General features: G+C 39.0%; 2 protein-coding genes across 2 annotated transcripts; one reads left to right on the forward strand and one right to left on the reverse strand.

Annotated features, from left to right (window-relative positions):
• The first annotated feature begins 670 nt into the window (after positions 1-670).
• LOC133632173 (gastrula zinc finger protein XlCGF57.1-like) lies at positions 671-9,408 on the forward strand. The gene is made up of 2 exons (XM_062024457.1): positions 671-938; positions 5,761-9,408. The coding sequence occupies exons 1-2, from the start codon at positions 755-757 to the stop codon at positions 7,215-7,217; spliced, it is 1,641 nt and encodes a 546-aa protein (XP_061880441.1). The 5' UTR covers positions 671-754; the 3' UTR covers positions 7,218-9,408.
• A 7,901-nt stretch (positions 9,409-17,309) lies between these two features.
• Positions 17,310-21,041, reverse strand: LOC133632181 (zinc finger protein Xfin-like). The gene is made up of 2 exons (XM_062024465.1): positions 20,778-21,041; positions 17,310-18,291 (listed from the first exon to the last, which is right to left on the reverse strand). Exons 1-2 carry the CDS (start codon positions 20,953-20,955, stop codon positions 17,435-17,437), a joined length of 1,035 nt encoding a protein of 344 aa, XP_061880449.1. The 5' UTR covers positions 20,956-21,041; the 3' UTR covers positions 17,310-17,434.
• Positions 21,042-21,368: the final 327 nt, after the last annotated feature.

Genomic DNA, 21,368 nt, shown 5'->3' on the forward strand with positions numbered 1-21,368 from the left:
ACATTCTCTCGCAAAAACTGTCAGCTTTATTTTTGGATAAATAAAAATGTGATTCTAATTACATTGCAAGTTTTTAAAAAAACAAAAAACGTTAGCACATTATTCCATCACTTGTACACGCTTTTCTACCTTCAATGTACTCAAAGCGCTGTAACACTATTTCCACTTTCACCCATTCATGGCGGGAGCTGCCATGCAAGGCCCTAACCATGACCCATCAGGAGCAAGGGTGATGTCTTGCCCAAGGACACAACGGACGAGGTTGGTAGAAGGTGGGGATCGAACCAGGAACCCTCAGGTTGCTGGCACGGCCACTCTCACTCTCACAACTGCACCACGCCGTCCCCGTGTTGATTTCTCTATTTTTTATTACATTAACTAAGTAAGGCTGCAATGCCCAAAAAAATGTTCCATAGATTATTTTCTATAGAGCAATTGTCCTCATTAGCGTCACACGTGTGCTGGCAATCAAAATTGATATATTTGATTAAATGAATACATTTTAATTGAATTATTAATATTGCAACATTTTTATTTTACTGTGTTCTGCACAAAAAGCCTCAGAAGTCTGTTTTTGCACAATATGTGCCGTATTAATTACGGCCACGGGATGGCAGCAGTGTGACGTCATTGACATGGCTGCGGTAAATCCTCCGTCGAAGAAGAAAAAAACGGAAGTTAGCGATAGCACCCGAGAAGACCAAACGCGCCCTGTTGTGTTTTGTTTTGAATCGCCGGGAAAGACGTCATCGAAATGTCGTTCATCAAACAGTTTGTAAGGGAGCGGCTCATGGCGGCGGCTGATGAAATATTCGAGATGTTTGAGACAACGATCACGTCGTACGAGGAGGAACTTGCTCGAACGAGAGAGGAGAACACGCTGCAACGACAACAACTGGACGCTGTTAGCGAGACTCCAAACGTGATCCGCGATAAAGGTTTGTTTATGTCACCGTCACGTAATGTTGCGTCACTCGCTAAAAATACACAGCCCGGGAGACAACATGAAGGAGATTTAAAAACGAGTAAAAACGCTCTCGTAGTAGTGGAAATATATAATCCAAGATGGCGGCCAATGTGTACGTGTACGCTACTGCCTACTGGCGCTGACGAGACGCGGGGCCGCCATCTTGGAGTGGTGATCCGCTCCACCCAGTGCAATTCATTTGGCAGGAGAAATTAACTGTCAGCGCATTTAATTCATCTTACCTCACTGAATACCACTGATTTTCACGTGCTTTTTTGTCATATATATATATATATATATATATATATATATATATATATATATATATATATATATATATATATATATATATATATATATATATAAAGGTTTATTTGAAATAGGGACGGATACAAAAAACAGACATCTGAAACAGTTATCCAATGTATGCATCGTAGTGTTTGTAGCCAAAGCTAATTTACAACACTTGTCCCCAACAACAACAACACAGATCCAACATCATTAAAATAGGAAAATAAAAAGAATAAGGCAAAAATGAGTCAATAATAATGATAATAGAAATAATACAGACAAAGTGCAAACTAGATAAAAGCCAATAACAATAATAACACAGACAAAGTGCAGACTAGATAAAAAACAATCAGTAAAAATGAGTAACAACTAAACATGGGAACACGATTGCTGCTCAACTAGCCATAATTGTGTTTGTTTTTTGAAAGTGACAAGTGCAGGTATACATTTCAAAGTGTCAGGTAAAGAGTTCCATAGTTGTGGTCCTTTTATTGAAAAGGCAGTCTGGGCAAAAGATGTTCTACGGAATGGAACGTAACCGTTGCCTTTTGACATTGCTCTGGTGGTAGATCTGGTACCACATTGCAGTCTTGTAATTGCCTTGCAGAGCAATTGGGGAGCAGAGTTATCCAAGCATTTAAAAAACAGTGACTGTATGTAGCAAAATAACATTAGTAAAACTTAAAATATTGTATTTGGTTAAAATTTGGCAATGATGATATCGTATACTCTTCTTGTCTAGGACTTTCAAGGCGCGGTTATAAAGACACTCAATGGTCTTGATTGATGACTGGTGTGCCTGGGACCATGTAGTTAAGCCATAAGATATGTGTGAAAGAATAATTGAATTCATAAAAGTAAAAGCACAGCTGAGAGTTAAGCAGTTTCTTATAATCTTAAAACAGCCTAGGTTTGCCTTCAGGGTATTACACATTTTCATAATGTGACTACGTGTAGCTATGATAAAGGACACATGTTTTATTATTCATAGTTTGCTTAACAGTAATAGAATATTCTTATATTATATGCTATAAGTGACCAGACGTCTGAGATCAAAACTGGGAATATAATCCCAGAAAAGGGGGAAAAAAACGGTCAGCTATTTTTAAATTGAAGAAACAATATGATGAGGTTATATATACATGCGTATATCCTACATAAACAATGTATGAATACATTAGATATATATATATCTTACAGACTGTATCTCTGTTGCTGAGTTTATTCTGTCTTGACACTTTGTATTGATATTTTGTATTACATTCTTCCCTTAAATGATCATGTTTACAGTGATTGTTTTATATGTATTTTTTATGTATGTCGCTTCGGATAAAAGTGTCTGCCAAATACTTCAACATAAACATATATAAACACCTGAAAGTATTTATATCAGCTAAAACCACCAATCTGGATTCAGAATAAAACCAAATTCTGTCTTACCCAACAATGTTAGTATTTGAATATCTGATTTTCCTAACTTTTACCCCTGTTGGCTTTTACAATCTTTATCTTCATCATTCATTTCAACTTTATGTTATTCAAGTATGACATTTTTAAATGTAATTAATTTCATTGACAAGCAATTCTACTATGGTCATACTCTTGTTTGCTAGCGTCTACGATTTCAGTACCATTGAAGATCTTTGCTCCTTCTCAACTCTGTGGTAATATTCTTTCCACAAAATACAACCAATAGTACGTTAATGTTAAATCTTACTTGTGAAAAGTAATCCCCCCGATTCCTATTTTCAACAGTCCGCTCATTTGAGCAGGAAAACGCTGAACACCATCTTTGTTTTCTACCTGTCAACTGTCACTTTAGGCTGCTCGCCGGCTCCTCATCACCACTTCAAGATGGTGGCCCAATTTCTCGCGTCATAGCAGCCAATGCTGCTACTGATAAGATGTCTATGATTGCCACAATAAAAGCAAAGTAAACATTGGAAATTACTAATGCAGAACAAGGCCAGACTTTTCCGACACGTGTCGTTTTTGTTAGTTTGTGTTGCATTTCGCACATTCTTTTTAAATCAATATGATTTTGGTTGTAACCCCTTTGCTCATCTTGAGCAGTCTTCAATACCGCCGCAAGATGGCAGCAGTGCAACGCCATGCTGCTAAACCGATAACGAAGAAGAAAAAGGCCGAAGTGAGCAACGCTTCAAAGACAGACGCAGGCAACGAAAACATTCATAATGTTGAAAGAGTTGATAAGGAAGCGACTAATGGCGGCGACCGATGAAATATTTGCGCTGTTTGAAAGAACGATTGTGTCATACGAGGAGAACGAGCGTTAATGACAACAACTGGAAACCGTTAGCAAGACGGGAATTGGGCTTCAAATTCAAGATGTGTGTACATGTTTCATACGGCCTGCCAGTGAAGTCCGACTTCAATGATTACCTCATCAATCAATCAATGTTTATTTATATAGCCCTAAATCGCAAGTGTCTCAAAGGGCTGCACAAGCCACAACGACATCCTCAGCTCAGATCCCACATCAGGGCAAGGAAAAACTGAACCCAATGGGACAATGAGAAACCTTGGAGAGGACCGCAGATGTGTGGACCCCCCTGGGCGACCGGTGCAATGGACGTCCAGTGGATCTAGTTAATATTGTGAGAGTCCAGTCCATAGTGGATCTAACATGATAGTGTGAGAGTCCAGTCCATAGTGGATCTAACATAATAGTGTGAGAGTCCAGTCCATAGTGGATCTAACATAATAGTGTGAGAGTCCAGTCCATAGTGGATCTAACATAATAGTGTGTGAGTCCAGTCCATAGTGGATCTAACATAATAGTGAGAGTCCAGTCCATAGTGGATCTAACATAATAGTGTGAGAGTCCAGTCCATAGTGGATTTAACATAATAGTGTGAGAGTCCAGTCCATAGTGGATCTAACATAATAGTGTGAGAGTCCAGTCCATAGTGGATCTAACATAATAGTGTGTGAGTCCAGTCCATAGTGGATCTAACATAATAGTGAGAGTCCAGTCCATAGTGGATCTAACATAATAGTGTGTGAGTCCAGTCCATAGTGGATCTAACATAATATTGTGAGAGTCCAGTCCATAATGTATCTAACATAATAGTGAGAGTCCAGTCCATAGTGGATCTAACATAATAGTGTGAGAGTCCAGTCCATAGTGGATTTAACATAATAGTGTGAGAGTCCAGTCCATAGTGGATCTAACATAATAGTGTGAGAGTCCAGTCCTTAGTGGATCTAACATAATAGTGTGAGAGTCCAGTCCATAGTGGATTTAACATAATAGTGTGAGAGTCCAGTCCATAGTGGATCTAACATAATAGTGTGAGAGTCCAGTCCATAGTGGATCTAACATAATAGTGTGAAAGTCCAGTCCATAGTGGATCTAGCATAATATTGTGAGAGTCCAGTCCATAGTGGATCTAACATAATAGTGTGAGAGTCCAGTCCATAGTGGATCTAACATAATAGTGTGAGAGTCCAGTCCATAGTGGATCTAACATAATAGTGAGAGTCCAGTCCATAGTGGATCTAACATAATAGTGAGAGTCCAGTCCATAGTGGATCTAACATAATATTGTGAGAGTCCAGTCCATAGTGGATCTAACATAATAGTGTGAGAGTCCAGTCCTTAGTGGATCTAACATAATAGTGTGAGAGTCCAGTCCATAGTGGATCTAACATAATAGTGTGAGAGTCCAGTCCATAGTGGATCTAACATAATAGTGTGAGAGTCCAGTCCATAGTAGATCTAACATCATAGTGTGAGAATCCAGTCCATAGTGGATCTAGCATAATATTGTGAGAGTCCAGTCCATAGTGGATCTAACATAATAGTGTGAGAGTCCAGTCCATAGTGGATCTAACATAATAGTGTGACAGTCCAGTCCATAGTGGATCTAACATAATAGTGTGAAAGTCCAGAGAGCAGAGTTTTTCCACTTTGACATCTCTTCCTTCTGCTATTATTGCATAATCAATAAAATGTCAGTGTGGAGGGGGTGTGATCTGCGTGCCTGCCGCCGAGCGGGTGTGTAAGGACCGGCCTCGAAGACAGCGGCAGGTGAGTAGATTGCCCAGCTGGGGCTTGTTATCTAATCCCCTGTCGCCCTTATTAGCAGCAGCCGGGATGAGACACGTGGTTGGAGTTTGGAGTTGGAGCAGAGCGAGACACACACACAGAGCCAGGAAGCAGAGACATGCCGGACTGAAAAGTCCTAGAATATATATTGCTGAAAAGCAGCCGAGACTTGTGTGCGTGCAATAAATGACTTTGTTCAAACCTGACCACTGGGCTCCCAGAAGATCTGTCGGCACCAGGAAAACCCACCACAGAGAGAGACTTCCACAGTCAGATGATATCAATGATGTGCTCTGCCATGGCATATTTAAAGAACATGCATTTCGTTCAAAAAATAGTCTAGTAATATATTTTTTCCACTGATGCAGCAACAGTCTGTGAAACGACTCAATTTGACATGTCAGAGTTAAAATGTGTTTTTGTCTTGCAGATGTCCAAGAGGGGATCTCCACTTTTAAGCCGCAGGATCCACAGCCCCCCCACATTAAAGAGGAACGTGAGGAACTCTGGATCACTCGGGAGGAAGAGTGTATTTTCAGGCTGGAGGAGGCTGATCTCTCACTGACTGTAGTCTCTGTGAAGAAGACTGAAGACCATGATGACAAACCACCGGAGTTTTCACATCACTTGTGTCCAGCAGACGTCCAGCAGCTGATTCCCCCTCATCCAAACGGGGAGAACTCCACTTCGGAAATTAGGGATCCACAACACCTTAACGTTAAAGAGGAAGAGGGGGAAGTCTGGGCCACTCAGGAAAAAGACTGCTTTCTAGGGTCGGAGGAGGCTGATCTCACCACTGTTGTCTCTGTTAAGACTGAAGATGACGAAGGCAAACTACAAGGAGACAATTTCTTAGCCCCACTATCAGAACGTGAGGAGGAAGACAGAGACGACAGCCAAGAACCTTTCAGCAGCGATACAGTCTGTGAAGATTTTACGAGGACTCACACTGACAACAAGCACTCCAAATGCTCTGAAAAGAAGACTGATAAAGAACATTCCACCTGCTCACTTTGTGATCAAAGCTTTTCTAAAAAGACTGATTTCACCCGACATATGCGAACACACACAGGGGAAAAACCCTTTAAATGCTTACTCTGCGATGAAAGATGTACTAACAAAGCATCCTGGTTATTACACATGAGTGAACACACAAGACCAAAGCCGTTTAGCTGCGCAGTTTGTGATAAAAAATGTTCCACTAAGACTGAAATCAAACGGCACATGAGAACACATACAGGCGAAAAACCCTTTAGTTGTTCAGTTTGCGACAAAAGTTTCTCTCTTAAAACATCTGTGGTAGCCCACATGAGAACGCACACAGGAGAAAAACCCTTCAGTTGCTTAGTTTGTGATAAAAAATTCACTCGTAATTTCACAATGGTATCCCACATGAAAACCCACACCGGGGAAAAACCCTTTATATGCTCTGTTTGTCATAAAACATTCTCGCTGAAGATACATATGTTAACACACATGAGAACACACACAGGGGAAAAACCCTTCAAATGCTTAATCTGCGATGAAAGACTTACTAACAAAGCATCCTGGTTATTACACATGAGTGAACACACAAGACAAAAGCCGTTTAGTTGCTCAGTTTGCGATCAAAAATGTTCCACTATGACTGAATTCACACGGCACATGAGAACACATACGGGCGAAAAACCCTTTAGTTGTTCAGTTTGCGATCAAAGTTTCTCTCTTAAAACAACTGTGGTAGCCCACATGAAGACCCACACGGGAGAAAAACCTTTCTGTTGCACAGTTTGCGGTAAGGGATTTGCTCGGAAAACAACCATGACTTCGCACATGACAACACACGCAGGAGAAAAGCACTTGAGATGTTCACTTCGTACAAAACATTTACCTTGCATGAAACTTTGATGATACACATGCGTACACACAATGGGGACTGAATGTTTTCTTGGTCACTTTGTGCTTGAAGGTGTCTATGAATGTTCTCATTCGTCCGGGTCATTGTCATCGCGGGGCATTCAATCGATTGCAACTGGACTGTTTGGTTTTTCTTAGAAGACGTGTCGACGCTCAGCCGAGTAGGCTTCATCAGTTCGTGCTTTTAGACTTAGATTGGTCGGATGTAGTCTTGGACTTGGATTGGTCAGATCTAGTCTTAGACTTGGATTGGTCAGATCTAGTCTTAGACTTGGATTGGTCAGATCTAGTCTCGCGGTTGGTGCCAAAACCCCAAATATTTATACTCCAATACCAGCTGGGTGTGCCTGGGCAAGGATGGTTTCGCTCTATCGTATTGAGAAAAACAACTGTTTTGATGCAAACGAGCAATCCTAACTAGGGATGTCCCGATCCGATATTTGGATCGGATCGGCCGCCGATATTGGCCAAAAAATGCGTATCGGCAAGGCATGGGAAAATGCCGATCCAGATCCAGTTTTTTAAAAAATTCCGGTCCGTGTTTTCCAACGCACAGATTTAAATAATACATTCCACTTTTCTGCTGCTCCCTAATTTCCGTTACGCATTTTCCAGCACACCTTCAACACAGTCGAGCATACGTCCTCACGCAGTTGCCTTTAGCTGCCGGCATTACACGACGGGCTCTTCCCACTCCTTCTGGTGTCTGCTTCTCACAGACAGCAAGCGCACCTTCTTACACACGTCACATACTATCACGTCATACGTCACATACGTATACGCACTCTCCCAGCAGAGACGTAGCAGCATGGCTAACGTTAGCTGTGACGCTAGCGTAGCCGTGTGAGCGGTAATAATGAAGGAAGAATGTATTAATTCCCAAGAAAAACAGCAGGGGGTCCATCGTCTGGCGGTGGTTGGGCTTCAAGCGGGAATATGTCGAACAGACAATCGTAATTTTTCAAGTGTGGGGCAAAAGCGTTGCTATAAAAAGTAGCATTACTGCTAATATGTAGCATCGTTTGAAAAGTCCCCTGCTAGAAAACGAAGAGTGTTTGAAATTCCGCACGTCAACATCTCCATTGTGTATTATTCAAACTCGCCTAATTCAGCTGGCTAGTTGTTATCAAGAGTACTAAAACCCTTTTCAACATGAATCTGACAACTAAGTAGGCTAAATAACTTTCAATTTTAATACATGCTCGGATAAGGCCAGTATCGGTGTCGGATCGGAAGTGCAAAAAAATCGGTATCGGATCGGAAGTGCAAAAACCTGGATCGGGACATCCCTAATCCTAACTATCAATGCCAATGACAGTTGTTGAAGTGTAATTTCCCCTCGTTAGCATTGAGGTATTGCGTGGCAGAACGATGCGTTGGATGCTAAATTGCAGAGTCTTCACTCTTCATAAGAATGGTTGTATGTGGGAGACAGGTGGTGTTGCAAACTACCTCCTATAGTTTTTCAACCTTGACATAGGCTTCCATCACTCCTCTTTAGTACCATCCGTCCTCCCAGTCCAGAATCTGTACATTTTGTTGTCAAAGGAGTGCCGGTTCTCCCTGAGGTGCAGGTAGACAGCTAAGTCTTGGCCTGAAGACTTTGCCCGCCTATGCTGTGCCATACGACGGCTTAGTGGTTGTTTGGTTTTCCCAATATATGAATCAGTGCATTCGTCATTACACATGGATAGCATGCACCAGATTGTTTTTGTGGGTGTTTGGTGTACGGTCTTTAGGATGCACCATTCTCTGTCTCCGGGTGTGGCTTGGTTTGAAGTGTACCGGGATGTTGTGTTCGTTAAAAATCTTCTGAGTTTCTCAGATAGACCTGATACATATGGAATGACAATATTTTTGCGTCTGTCACGTTTTTCCTCCTCATCCACTCTGTTTTTGTAATTTCTGGAACTGGATGCATTATTCGCAAACAACCAGGTGGGGTAACCACAGGTTTTGAGGGCTTCCCTCAAATGCCTATGCTTTTTCTCTTTGGCCTGTGGGCTGGTTTGAACATGATCAGCTCTGTGTTGTAGGCTTCGGTAAGTTGTGCTTAGAGGTTTTTCCAAATCATGGAAGTGTATTGTCACTCGCCAGATTTCCTCATGAACTCCCAAGTTGGTGTGCCACTAAGAACAGCAGCAATAAGTACAAAATATTGAATTCATGGTTGCTACTCCCCATGTACAGTCAGATATCATGTTTGTTTGGATTGTGTTTTGCACATTCATTTGTAATAAAGTTGATTTTGATTGTAATGTATTCCCAGCTCTTGTTTGTTTTTAATACCGGTAAAAATAATTGGGGTACAACGTGATGGATAAATAATTGTGTAAAACCATCAGAGAAGAAAAAGGCAGACGTTAGCAAAGCTTCGAAAAGGACACTGGTTTTCAATAGAATTTTCAAAAAAAAACCCGCTGAAACACTCAAGGGGACGAGAAACTGAAGTGCAAATGTTGAAAATTGGAAGCAATGAACCACTTAAAAACTACAAACCCTGTTTCCATATGAGTTGGGAAATTGTTCCTGAGCCCATGTGGTGATATCCTTTAGAGCAGGGGTGTCCAAACTTTTTCCACTGAGGGCCGCACACGGAAAAATTTAAACATGCGGGGGCCATTTTGATATTTTTCATTTTCAAACCTTAACAAAATATATGTTTTTTGTTTTTTTTTTACCTTTAGGGCTCCCGGGGACCATAAAGGGCCTCAGTCATTAAACTGTTAAAAATAAGTCAAATTATTATTTTTTTTTTAATTTAACGCTTACAGTAAATCTATATCAACTTGAGGTTGATATAAAGTAAAAAAAAAAAAAGCCTTTTCTGTCAAAGACTTCTTTGTTTTTTATAGTAAAACTGAAATATGCAGTATTTAGTAATTAGAGCCCTAAAAGATCAATAATGCAGGACACCATTGATTTTAATTCTTTAATATTTTTGAGTAATCATGGTGAAAAGTTAAATAAAATCCTACTAAATATATTTGGGACCCAAAAGGTCCCCCACTCATAAAGTGATACATTTTTATTAGTTTTTTTTTTTTACTTTTAACACTTAAATTACGAGATCAACTTCAGATATATCTGTCCATTTTACGTTTGAACTATTATTTTATTTGTATTATCCTCTTTTGTCAAATAAAACTTTGATTTTTTTTTATGGCAACCACACAATATATGCAATTTTTTTCCACATAAAACATTTTAAAGTGATATTTTTTAAGTAACAATTCATTATAACATAGATTTTTTCTTTTTTAGCAATGGAAAAAAAAAGAAAAATAAACAAAGACAAAAGAAAAAAAACAGCCTGCATGGCAGATTTGTGTCAACATTGCAACTTTTTCTTGTTAGATTTCACCTCATTCCACTTTTTTTTAAATGTTTTTTAAATTTTTTGCAATATTATCAATTTTGCAATTTTTGCAGAATGTGTGGCAGGCCAGTAAACAATTAACTTTATCAGTATTTATTGCCACCTTTCCCAACTTCTTTGTCACGTGTTACTGTTTTAAAGCATTTGATATACTCAAAAAAGCTCCACCTGCTGGCGATGACTTGACAGAAATGTATAGTATACTTTTTCATCTTTATCTTCAATATTTTTCCAGCCAAGGACCCCCAAACTGATGGGGAGACAAAATGGGGACTCCTTACTTATCTATTTTGTATGAAATTGTCTTTTAGATGAAACTAGTCCTAAAGGTTCCTTATTATTGTGCAATATTTACCTGTCAGGGAAGTGAACAAAGGTGGTCCTCGGGTTACAGACAAGTTCTGTTCTTAGACAGTGATGTTAGTCGAGTTTTAGTGTAAGTGGGAAATTCTATCGGGTACCGTCACACTATTACAGACGTATTTGCTTGCGTGGCTCCTCTGCTCTCTACCTGCAGCCTCATTCCTTCTCGTCTCATGCTCTCCCGCCTGTTCTGGTGTCTACAAACATTTCCGTTTTTAATTTGGTCACAACATTTCAAAAGGAGACTGTTTTGTCAACCTTGTGACATTACGACTTAGTCCAAGCCTCCATGGGGCCCTAAGCAAAATTTGATTTTGGGGCCCTCTATTTCTGCCAATAATATTGATTGTCGATCATTCACACACCTACTATAAACTCATTGCGGCTCTGGCAGTGTTGTTTACATGATCCTATTGTCAGCCTGGCATGTCTTTACAAATGATATGTCATTTATAAAGATATGGGGGTGGCCCAGTTAAGAACATAAATAATACCAATGAATGAACGAATGATGTCCAGAGTGCCACATATGGTTCCTAATCTTAAAATGTAGAAAACATTCAGCTACAAGCGTGGCCTGGGGTTGAACCGTCCAAGTGATAAAGCTTTGTATTTACAGCAAAAGTGTCATCTTGTCTCATCAGTCTTGTACATATTAGTCTTTAATTACTAGTTTATATTTTTAGGTAATTGTTCATATTTAATGTTTACTTTGTACAAAGAGAGCGCAGTCTACTGAAGTTAAATTCCATGTGTGTTAAACATAAAGCTGATTCTGATTCACTTTATTATTTTTGGTAACAAAAACCTGAAACAGCAATGTGCAAAAATAATTCGTAGTGCAAGAAAAACAATAAAGTGCAACAATAAAATCACTTAAATATATATATAAAAAGGAACACATTCAATTGTACAAAAAACAACATAATTAAATTAAATATCAAGCAAATACTTAAATGATATTAATGAACAGAGTTACCAGAAACAAGGTAACAGAACGGTTTATAAACAAATATAAAGTTACTACATATTAAAACTATGTAAATGTACATAACGATGTGCAAAAAATTTTGGGGGAAAAAATCAAAATAAACTACCTTAAAGGCCTACTGAAACCCACTACTACCGACCACGCAGTCTGATAGTTTATATATCAATGATGAAATCTTAACATTATAACACATGCCAATACGGCCGGGTTAACTTATAAAGTGACATTTTAAATTTGCCGCTAAACTTCCGGTTCGAAACGCCTCTGAGGATGACGTATGCGCGTGACGTAGCCCGGCGAACACGGGTATGCCTTCCACATTGAAGCCGATACGAAAAAGCTCTGTTTTCATTTCATAATTCCACAGTATTCTGGACATCTGTGTTCGTGAATCTGTTTCAATCATGTTCATTGCATTATGGAGAAGGAAGCCGAGCAAGCAAAGAAGAAAGTTGTCGGTGCGAAATGGACGTATTTTTCGAACGTAGTCAGCCACAACAGTACACAGCCGGCGCTTCTTTGTTTACATTCCCGAAAGATGCAGTCAAGATGGAAGAACTCGGATAACAGAGACTCTAACCAGGAGGACTTTTGATTTGGATACACAGACGCCTGTAGAGAACTGGGACAACACAGACTCTTACCAGGATTACTTTGATTTGGATGACAAAGACGCAGACGTGCTACTGTGAGTATGCAGCTTTGGCTTTTTTTTGCGTATGTACGTAACTTTTTTAAAATATATAAGCTTTATGAACCTTGGGTTAGGTGAACGGTCTTTTGGGCTGAGTGATTGTGTGTGTTGATCATGTGTTTGAATTGTATTGGCGTGTTCTATGGAGCTAGGAGCTAGCAGAGGAGCTAGGAGCTAGCATAACACGTACCGTACCGGACGTGCGCGTCACGTACGTAACTTTTTAAAAATATATAAGCTTTATGAACCTTGGGTTAGGTAAACGGTCTTTTGGGCTGAGTGATTGTGTGTGTTGATCAGGTGTTTGAATTGTATTGGCGTGTTCTATGGAGCTAGGAGCTAGCAGAGGAGCTAGGAGCTAGCATAACAAACACGCAGGTGTTTTTATGCAGGATTAATTTGTGGCATATTAAATATAAGCCTGGTTGTGTTGTGGCTAATAGAGTATATATATGTCTTGTGTTTATTTACTGTTGTAGTCATTCCCAGCTGAATATCAGGTCACCCCCGGCTCTCACAGCATCTTCCCTATCTGAATAGCTTCAACTCCCCACTAGTCCTTCACTTGCACTTTACTCATCCACAAATCTTTCATCCTCGCTCAAATTAATGGGGAAATTGTCGCTTTCTCGGTCCGAATCTCTCTCACTTCATGCGCATCATTGTAAACAATAGGGAACTTTGCGTATATGTTCAACTGACTACGTCACGCTACTTCCGGTAGGTGCAAGCCTTTTTTTTATCAGATACCAAAAGTTGCAATCTTTATCGTCGTTGTTCTATACTAAATCCTTTCAGCAAAAATATGGCAATATCGCGAAATGATCAAGTATGACACATAGAATAGATCTGCTATCCCCGTTTAAATAAAAAAAATTCATTTCAGTAGGCCTTTAAATTAAGGTCCTTAATTCACACATTTGACCATCACATCACAGTTTTGTTCCTCTGTTCTTCACCACCCACACCACTCCTTAAAACCTGTGCTTCCTGGCTTTTCTGGAGGCAAAGTCATTTATGACATCGCTGTAAGAAATCTGATGGCAGACTTTGTTATTAATACTGATCACTTTTTTGTTAATTGCTTTTGGGGGCCCCCTGGTGGCCACGGGGCCCTAAGCAAGCGCTTAGTACGCTTATGCCTTGGGCCGGCTCTGACTTAGTTTAAGGAACAACAAGAGAAGTTTCGATAAATGATTTTCATCCTATCGTGGCACGCGCAAAATAACACCGACGTGCAGATAAATTCAGCTTTTTTTTATGCAGCACTGAAAGACCTGAGAGCGAGCGGGAAACACAAATAAAGAGGTGCACAGCAAAATAATTTTAATACAAACTGCGCAAGCGCTACCAAACAGACTGGTTTTGAAAATGTCTTCTGCAGTGTGCAATTTTCAACAGGAAGTGATGCACTTAAATAGTCACAGCTGTGATCAGTCAATTGACATAATACAACAGTTTTTTTTAACTGTTCCTGAGCCCATGTGGTGATATCCTTTACACACTGATGTCGGTTCTGATGCAGTACCACCTGAGGGATCAAAGGTCACAGGCCTTCCAATGTTGGTCTTTGGTCTTGCCGCTAACGTGCAGTGATTTCTCCAGACTTTCTGAACCTTTTGATGATATTACGGAGCGTAATCCTTAAATTCCTTGCAATAGCTGGTTGAGAAATGTTGTTCTTAAACTGGCCGCAACAAATTTAAAGACGTATGCAAGTGTTATAATGATGGCAACATGGCCAATTAGCTATGTTAGCCTACTATCAAAATGACCATGTGTCGCAGGCTGATGCAAATCTTCGTTGACAGAAATCTCGAAATGTAATATTTATTCTACGCATTTTTATAACATTGGAAAACTTTAGTAAAACGTCTCAGAGGGTGAGATAACTCCTGGAAATGTCTTAGAATGGCCAAAGGTATAGATGTGTGTGTCCAAGTTAAAGGAAATGGCAGGCTGTCTTCTTCTAATGGATTTATTACAATCTTTGCAAGCTGGTCTGGAACTACATGGCACACAAACAACTATCAGAAATGCAGCCTATAGTGCATACAGATAATGTGTCATGAGACACGCAAATATAAATGAACATAAGTAAAGGAAATTAAATGAGCTCAAATATACCTACAAACAAGGCATAATGATGCAATATGTACAGTACATACAGCTAGCCTAAATAGCATGTTAGCATTGATTAACTTGCAGTCATGCAGTGACCAGATATGCCTGCTTAGCACACCTTAACAAGTCAATAATATCAACAAATCTCACCTTTGTGCATTCACGCACAGTATAAAACACTTGGTGGACAAAATGAGACAAAGAAGGAGTGGCGTAAAACACGTCTTTATGTGGCAGCGTCGGAGAAAGTTATACATGTAAACGAACTGTTGAGTCGCAGTCCACACGACGGTGAGTTCAAGGGCCGCTGAAATTAGTAGGACAAAACGGCGCTCGCCAAATACTCTCATCAGCATACTTGCCAACCCTCCCGTTTTTAGCGGGAGAATCCCGGTATTCAGCGCCTCTCCCGACAGAGATTTTCTCCCGACAAACTCCCGGTATTCAGCCGGAGCTGGAGGCCACGCCCCCTCCAGCTCAATGCGGACCTGAGACTGAGTGGGGACAGCCTGTTCTCACGTCCGCTTTCCCACAATATAAACAGCTTGCCTGCCCAATGACGTCATAACATCTGGGGCTTTTAGAGAGTAGAGTGCACAACTGCGCACACAACAAGGAGACGAAGCAGAAGAACGAGGAAATTACAGACATGGCGACGCCGTCGACGAGCAAGATGAAGAAATACGCTTGCAAGTTCCAAAACGAATGGAAACAAGAATTTCAGTTCATCCAGGACAGTTCGAAGGGGAAGGTGTATGTTGCCTGTAAATTTTGTAGAACAGACTTCTCCATTGAACACGGTGGCTGAAATGATATACTCATCATGAACGGAGGAGTTAAACAGGACAATACTGCCATCTAATGGATAGCCACCGGAACACTGAAATTCAAGTATTTCTTTTATTTATATGTAAATAAAATAAATATATATATATATATATATATATATATATATATATATATATATATATATATATATATATATATATATATATATATATTAGGGATGTCCGATAATGGCTTTTTGCCGATATCCGATATTCTCTAACTCTTTAATTACCGATACCGGTATCAACCGATACCGATACTGATATATACTGTTGTGGAATTAACACATTATTATGCCTAATTTGGACAACCAGGTATGGTGAAGATAAGGTCTTTTTTTTTTAAATTAATAAAATAAAATAAGATGAATACATTAAAAACATTTTCTTGAATAAAAAAGAAAGTAAAACAATATAAAATCAGTTACATAGAAACTAGTCATTAATGAAAATTAGTAAAATTAACTGTTAAAGGTTAGTACCAGGGATGTCCGATAATGGCTTTTTGCCGATATCCGATATTGTCCAACTCTTTCATTACCGATACCGATATCAACCGATACCGATATCAACCGATATATACAGTCGTGGAATTAACACATTATTATGCCTAATTTGGACAACCAGGTATGGTGAAGATAAGGTACTTTAAAAAATAATAATAATAAGATAACTAAATTAAAAACATTTTCTTGAATAAAAAAGAAAGTAAAACAATATAAAAACAGTTACATAGAAACTAGTAATTAATGAAAATGAGTAAAATTAACTGTTAAAGGTTAGTACTATTAGTGGACCAGCAGCACGCACAATCATGTGTGCTTACGGACTGTATCCCTTGCAGACTGTATTGATATATATTGATATATAATGTAGGAACCAGAATATTAATAACAGAAAGAAACAACCCTTTTGTGTGAATGAGTGTAAATGGGGGAGGGAGGTTTTTTGGGTTGGTGCACTAATTGTAAGTGTATCTTGTGTTTTTTATGTTGATTTAATAAAAAAAATAAAAAACACGATACAGATTTTTTTTAAAAACGATACCGATAATTTCCGATATTACATTTTAACGCATTTATCGGCCGATAATATCGGCAGGCCGATATTATCGGACATCCCTAGTTAGCACTATTAGTGGACCAGCAGCACGCACAATCATGTGTGCTTACGGACTGTATCCCTTGCAGACTGTATTGATATATATTGATATATAATGTAGGAACCAGAATATTAATAACAGAAGGAAACAACCCTTTTGTGTGAATGAGTGTAAATGGGGGACGGAGGTTTTTCGGGTTGGTGCACTAATTGTAAGTGTATCTTGTGTTTTTTATGTTGATTTAATTTAAAAACAAACAAACAAAAAAAAAAAAACGATACCGATAATAAAAAAAACGATACCGATAATTTCCGATATTACATTTTAAAGCATTTATCGGCCGATAATATTGGCCGGCCGATATTATCGGACATCTGTAATATATATATATATATATATATATATATATATATATATATATATATATATATATAGTTAGAATTCACTGAAAGTCAAGTATTTCATACATACATATATATATATATATATATATATATATATATATATATATATATATATATGAAATACTCGAGTTGGTGATTTCTAGCTGTAAATAACCACGCCCCCAACCCCCCCTACCCCCCACCTCCCGATATTGGAGGTCTCAAGGTTGGCAAGTATGCTCATCAGTGAAGCATAAACCCAAACGTATTAAACAGTGGGCTTTCTAACACCTAGGAAGAAGGTTGCTTGGCGATCGACCGACCCCCCCTCTTGGTAGCTTGGGATCAACTAAACAGGTGCCTCTGACTTAACAGGTCGTCTTCGGTGTGTGTTCTCATGTGTGACGACAAAACGGAATTACGAAAAAATCTCTTGCCACAAACATGGCACGGAAAAGGTTTGTCCCCTTTGTGTATTTCCATGTGTTGAATCAAATCACTCCTATAAATAAAGCCTTGGAAGCAAACGGAACACTCGTAGGCTGTGTCGCCTGAATGCTTTGCCATGTGCGCGACCATTGCTGACTCCAGCGAGAATGTTCTAATGCACACCGAACAACTGAAAGTTTTTCCCACGGTGTGCTTCTCCACGTGTCGGGTGAACATAGATTTGTAACAATAGCTTTTGCCACATACTGAACAACTAAAACGCTCCGCTTTTGCTGTGTGTGTTTTTTGGTGTCGATGCAAATCACGTACTCGAGTTACTCTTTTGTTGCAAATTGAGCAGACAATTTTCCTTTTACCGGTCATCTTGTTGGAGCGTTCAGAGGGCTCAGCCCAGTTTGTATCGCTGCGCAAAGGTTTGTGGGTGTTGTCCCAGTCCGTGTCCTGTGATGTCGCGTCCTCCCAATCTGATAGTGGAGCTAAGAGGTGGTCTGCTGGTGATCCTCCACAGTGGTCTCCATCAGCTTCTGTTGTCATGTGTTGTGTTGAGCTGCTGCTCGGAGGCTCCGCCCCTTTGTGATACAGCTGTGTGTCTTCAGTCTTCACAGAGACAACAGTCTGTGGCAACTCGGCGGGATCAGCCTCTCCCGACCCTAACAGACACTCTCCCTCCTGGGTGATCCAAAGTTCCTCCTCTTCCTCTTTAACGTGGGGGGGCTGAGGTTCCCTCTGCGGTTGAGCAACCAGCTGGATGTCTGCAGGACACAAACACACTTCAGCTTTAAACACCTCAGTGTGTTTATGGACTGGACTCTCACACTATTATGTTAGATCCACTATGGACTGGACTCTCACACTATTATGCTAGATCCACTAAGGATTGGACTCTCACATTATTTTGTTAGATCCACTATGGACTGGACTCTCACACTATTATGTTAGATTCACTATGGACTGGACTCTCACACTATTATGTTAGATCCACTATGGACTCAACTCTCACTATTATGTTAGATCTACTATGGACTCGACTCTCACTATTATGTTAGATCTACTATGGACTCGACTCTCACTATTATGTTAGATCTACTATGGACTGGACTCTCACTATTATGTTAGATCCACTATGGACTGGACTCTCACAATATTATGCTAGATCCACTATGGACTGGACTCTCACACTATTATGCTAGATCCACTATGGATTGGACTCTCACCCACATCTGCGGTCCTCTCCAAGGTTTCTCATAGTCATTAAAATCGACGTCCCACTGGGTTGTGAGTTTTTCCTTGCCCTTATTTAGGCTCTGAACCGAGGATGTCATTGTGGCTTGTGCAGCCCTTTGAGACACTTGTGATTTAGGGCTATATAAATAAACATTGATTGATGTATTTGTATACTGTTTTTATATGTATTTATTTTTTGTTTTTATTTAGTCATTGGTGGAGCTAAGGATAATATTTGAATAATGTTTTTAATATTGTTGCGCAGCACTGTGGAAACATTTCTGTTGTTTAAATGTCATATTGGGACATTAAAACGCAACAGTTAAAAACAAAAACACAAAAAAAACGTAACTGACAAGAAACCTGCTGTATTTGTCTACAAAAAGGCAACAGTTGACAACAAAAACCTATTTTTTTAATCACAAGAAATGTAATTTTTGGCCAGAAACCTGCAGTATGTGTACATAAAAATGCAAAAAAAATAATAAAAATATTATCTGTCACAAAAATGTCAGATTTGCCCAGAAACCTGCTCTTCTAAAAATGCCACAGTTGACAAGAAAATGCTATTTTTTCAATCACAAGAAATGTCATATTTGGCCAGAAACCTGCAGTATGTGTACATAAAAATGCAAAAATTGACATCAAAAATATTTATTGTCACAAAAATGTCAGATTTGCCCAGAAACCTGCTCTTCTAAAAATGCTATTTTTCCCCACAAAAATGTCATTATTGGCCAGAAACTTTCAATATTTGTTTGTAGGAATGCAACAGGTGAAAAATATTATATTTTGTCACAAAAAATGTCATATTGGGACATTAAAATGCAACAGTTGAAAACAAAAACACTATTCTTTGTCACAAAAAAAAAATCGTAATTGACAAGAAACCTGCTGTATTTGTCTACAAATAGGCAACAGTTGACAACAAAAAACTATTTTTTTAATTACAAGAAATGTCATATTTGGCCAGAAACCTGCAGTATGTGTACATAAAAATGCAAAAAATTGACATCAAAAATATTATTTTTCACAAAAATGTCAGATTTGCCCAGAAACCTGCTCTTCTAAAAATGCTATTTTTCCCCACAAAAATGTCGTTATTGGCCAGAAACTTTCAATATTTGTTTGTAGGAATGCAACAGGTGAAAAATATTATATTTTGTCACAAAAAATGTCATATTGGGACATTAAAATGCAACAGTTGAAAACAAAAACACTATTCTTTGTCACAAAAAAAAATCGTAATTGACAAGAAACCTGCTGTATTTGTCTACAAAAAGGCAACAGTTGACAACAAGAAACTATTTTTTTAATTACAAGAAATGTCATATTTGGCCAGAAACGTTCAATATTTGTTTGTAGGAATGCAACAGGTGACAGCACAAATATTATATTTTGTCACAAAAAATGTCATATTGGGACATTAAAACGCAACAGTTGAAAACAAAAACACAAAAAAATCATAATTGACAGGAAACCTGCTGTATTTGTCTAGAAAAAGGCAACAGTTGATAACAAAAACCTGTTTTTTTAATCACTAGAAATTTCGTATTTGGTCAGAAACCTGTAGTATGTGTACATAAAAAATGCAAACATTGACATCAAAAATATTTTTGGTCACAAAAATGTCAGATTTGCCCAGAAACCTGCTCTTCTAAAAATGCCACAGTTGACAAGAAAATGCTATTTTTTCATGATATTTTTATATTTATTTATTTTTTGTTTTTATTCAGTCATTGGTGGAGCTAATGATACTATTTGAATATTGTTTTTAGTTGTTTAAATGTGCTATGCAACCCCAAAAGGGACAAGCGGTAGTAAATGGATGGATGAAACAAGTTGCCGCGCACGTTGACCGCCATCTTGTTTATCGATGGCGGTCAACGTGTATTTTTCCAAGGCAACCTCGTGTGCCTTGCAGGCCCACGCCTTGGAGAGATAAAAGACGTTCGGTTCCAAAAAGCTGCCATAAGAGCGTGTGTGACGTGACTAAGCGGGACATAAAACATACCTCCAGCTTGTAACATCATGCGAATCTGGCTAAAAGCTTCCAGTTGTTGTCGATGTTGCTCCTTCTCCTCTCTCGTTCGAGAAAGTTCCTCCTCGTACGACGCCATCGTCCTTTCAAAGAGCGCGAATATTTCATCGGCCGCCACCATTAGGCGTTCTTTCACCAGCTCTTTCAACATTGTTTTATGATTGAACTCGACTAAAATCAGAATAAAGCGGGAGTGCGGAGACGGTCTCGCCTTTCTCCTTGCAAGTAGATGCAACTCTTGGCCTCAACGGAAGTGACGCGCGCTGACAACGGAAGTGACGTTTCTTGGGATTATCGCGTATAGTTTGTTTTTTTTAAATGCTGCTGAAAGTAATATAGAAAAAAAAATTATGGAAATTAATAAATTAAATCTCTTGGCCACTACAGTATAATATTTTCAACGCAAATAATGTGATCTAATTAATTAATTAATTAATGCAAACAAAAGGTGACGTAACAAATAAACATTGATGCAAACATTTTAGTAATCACTAAGCATAAGTGACTACAGTGTTAAACTATGAATTTGGTTAGCCTAATTGTTAAAATGATGCACACATACAT

This window comes from Entelurus aequoreus, linkage group LG17 (genome assembly GCF_033978785.1).
Source record: "Entelurus aequoreus isolate RoL-2023_Sb linkage group LG17, RoL_Eaeq_v1.1, whole genome shotgun sequence".
Taxonomy (NCBI): Eukaryota; Metazoa; Chordata; class Actinopteri; order Syngnathiformes; family Syngnathidae; genus Entelurus; species Entelurus aequoreus.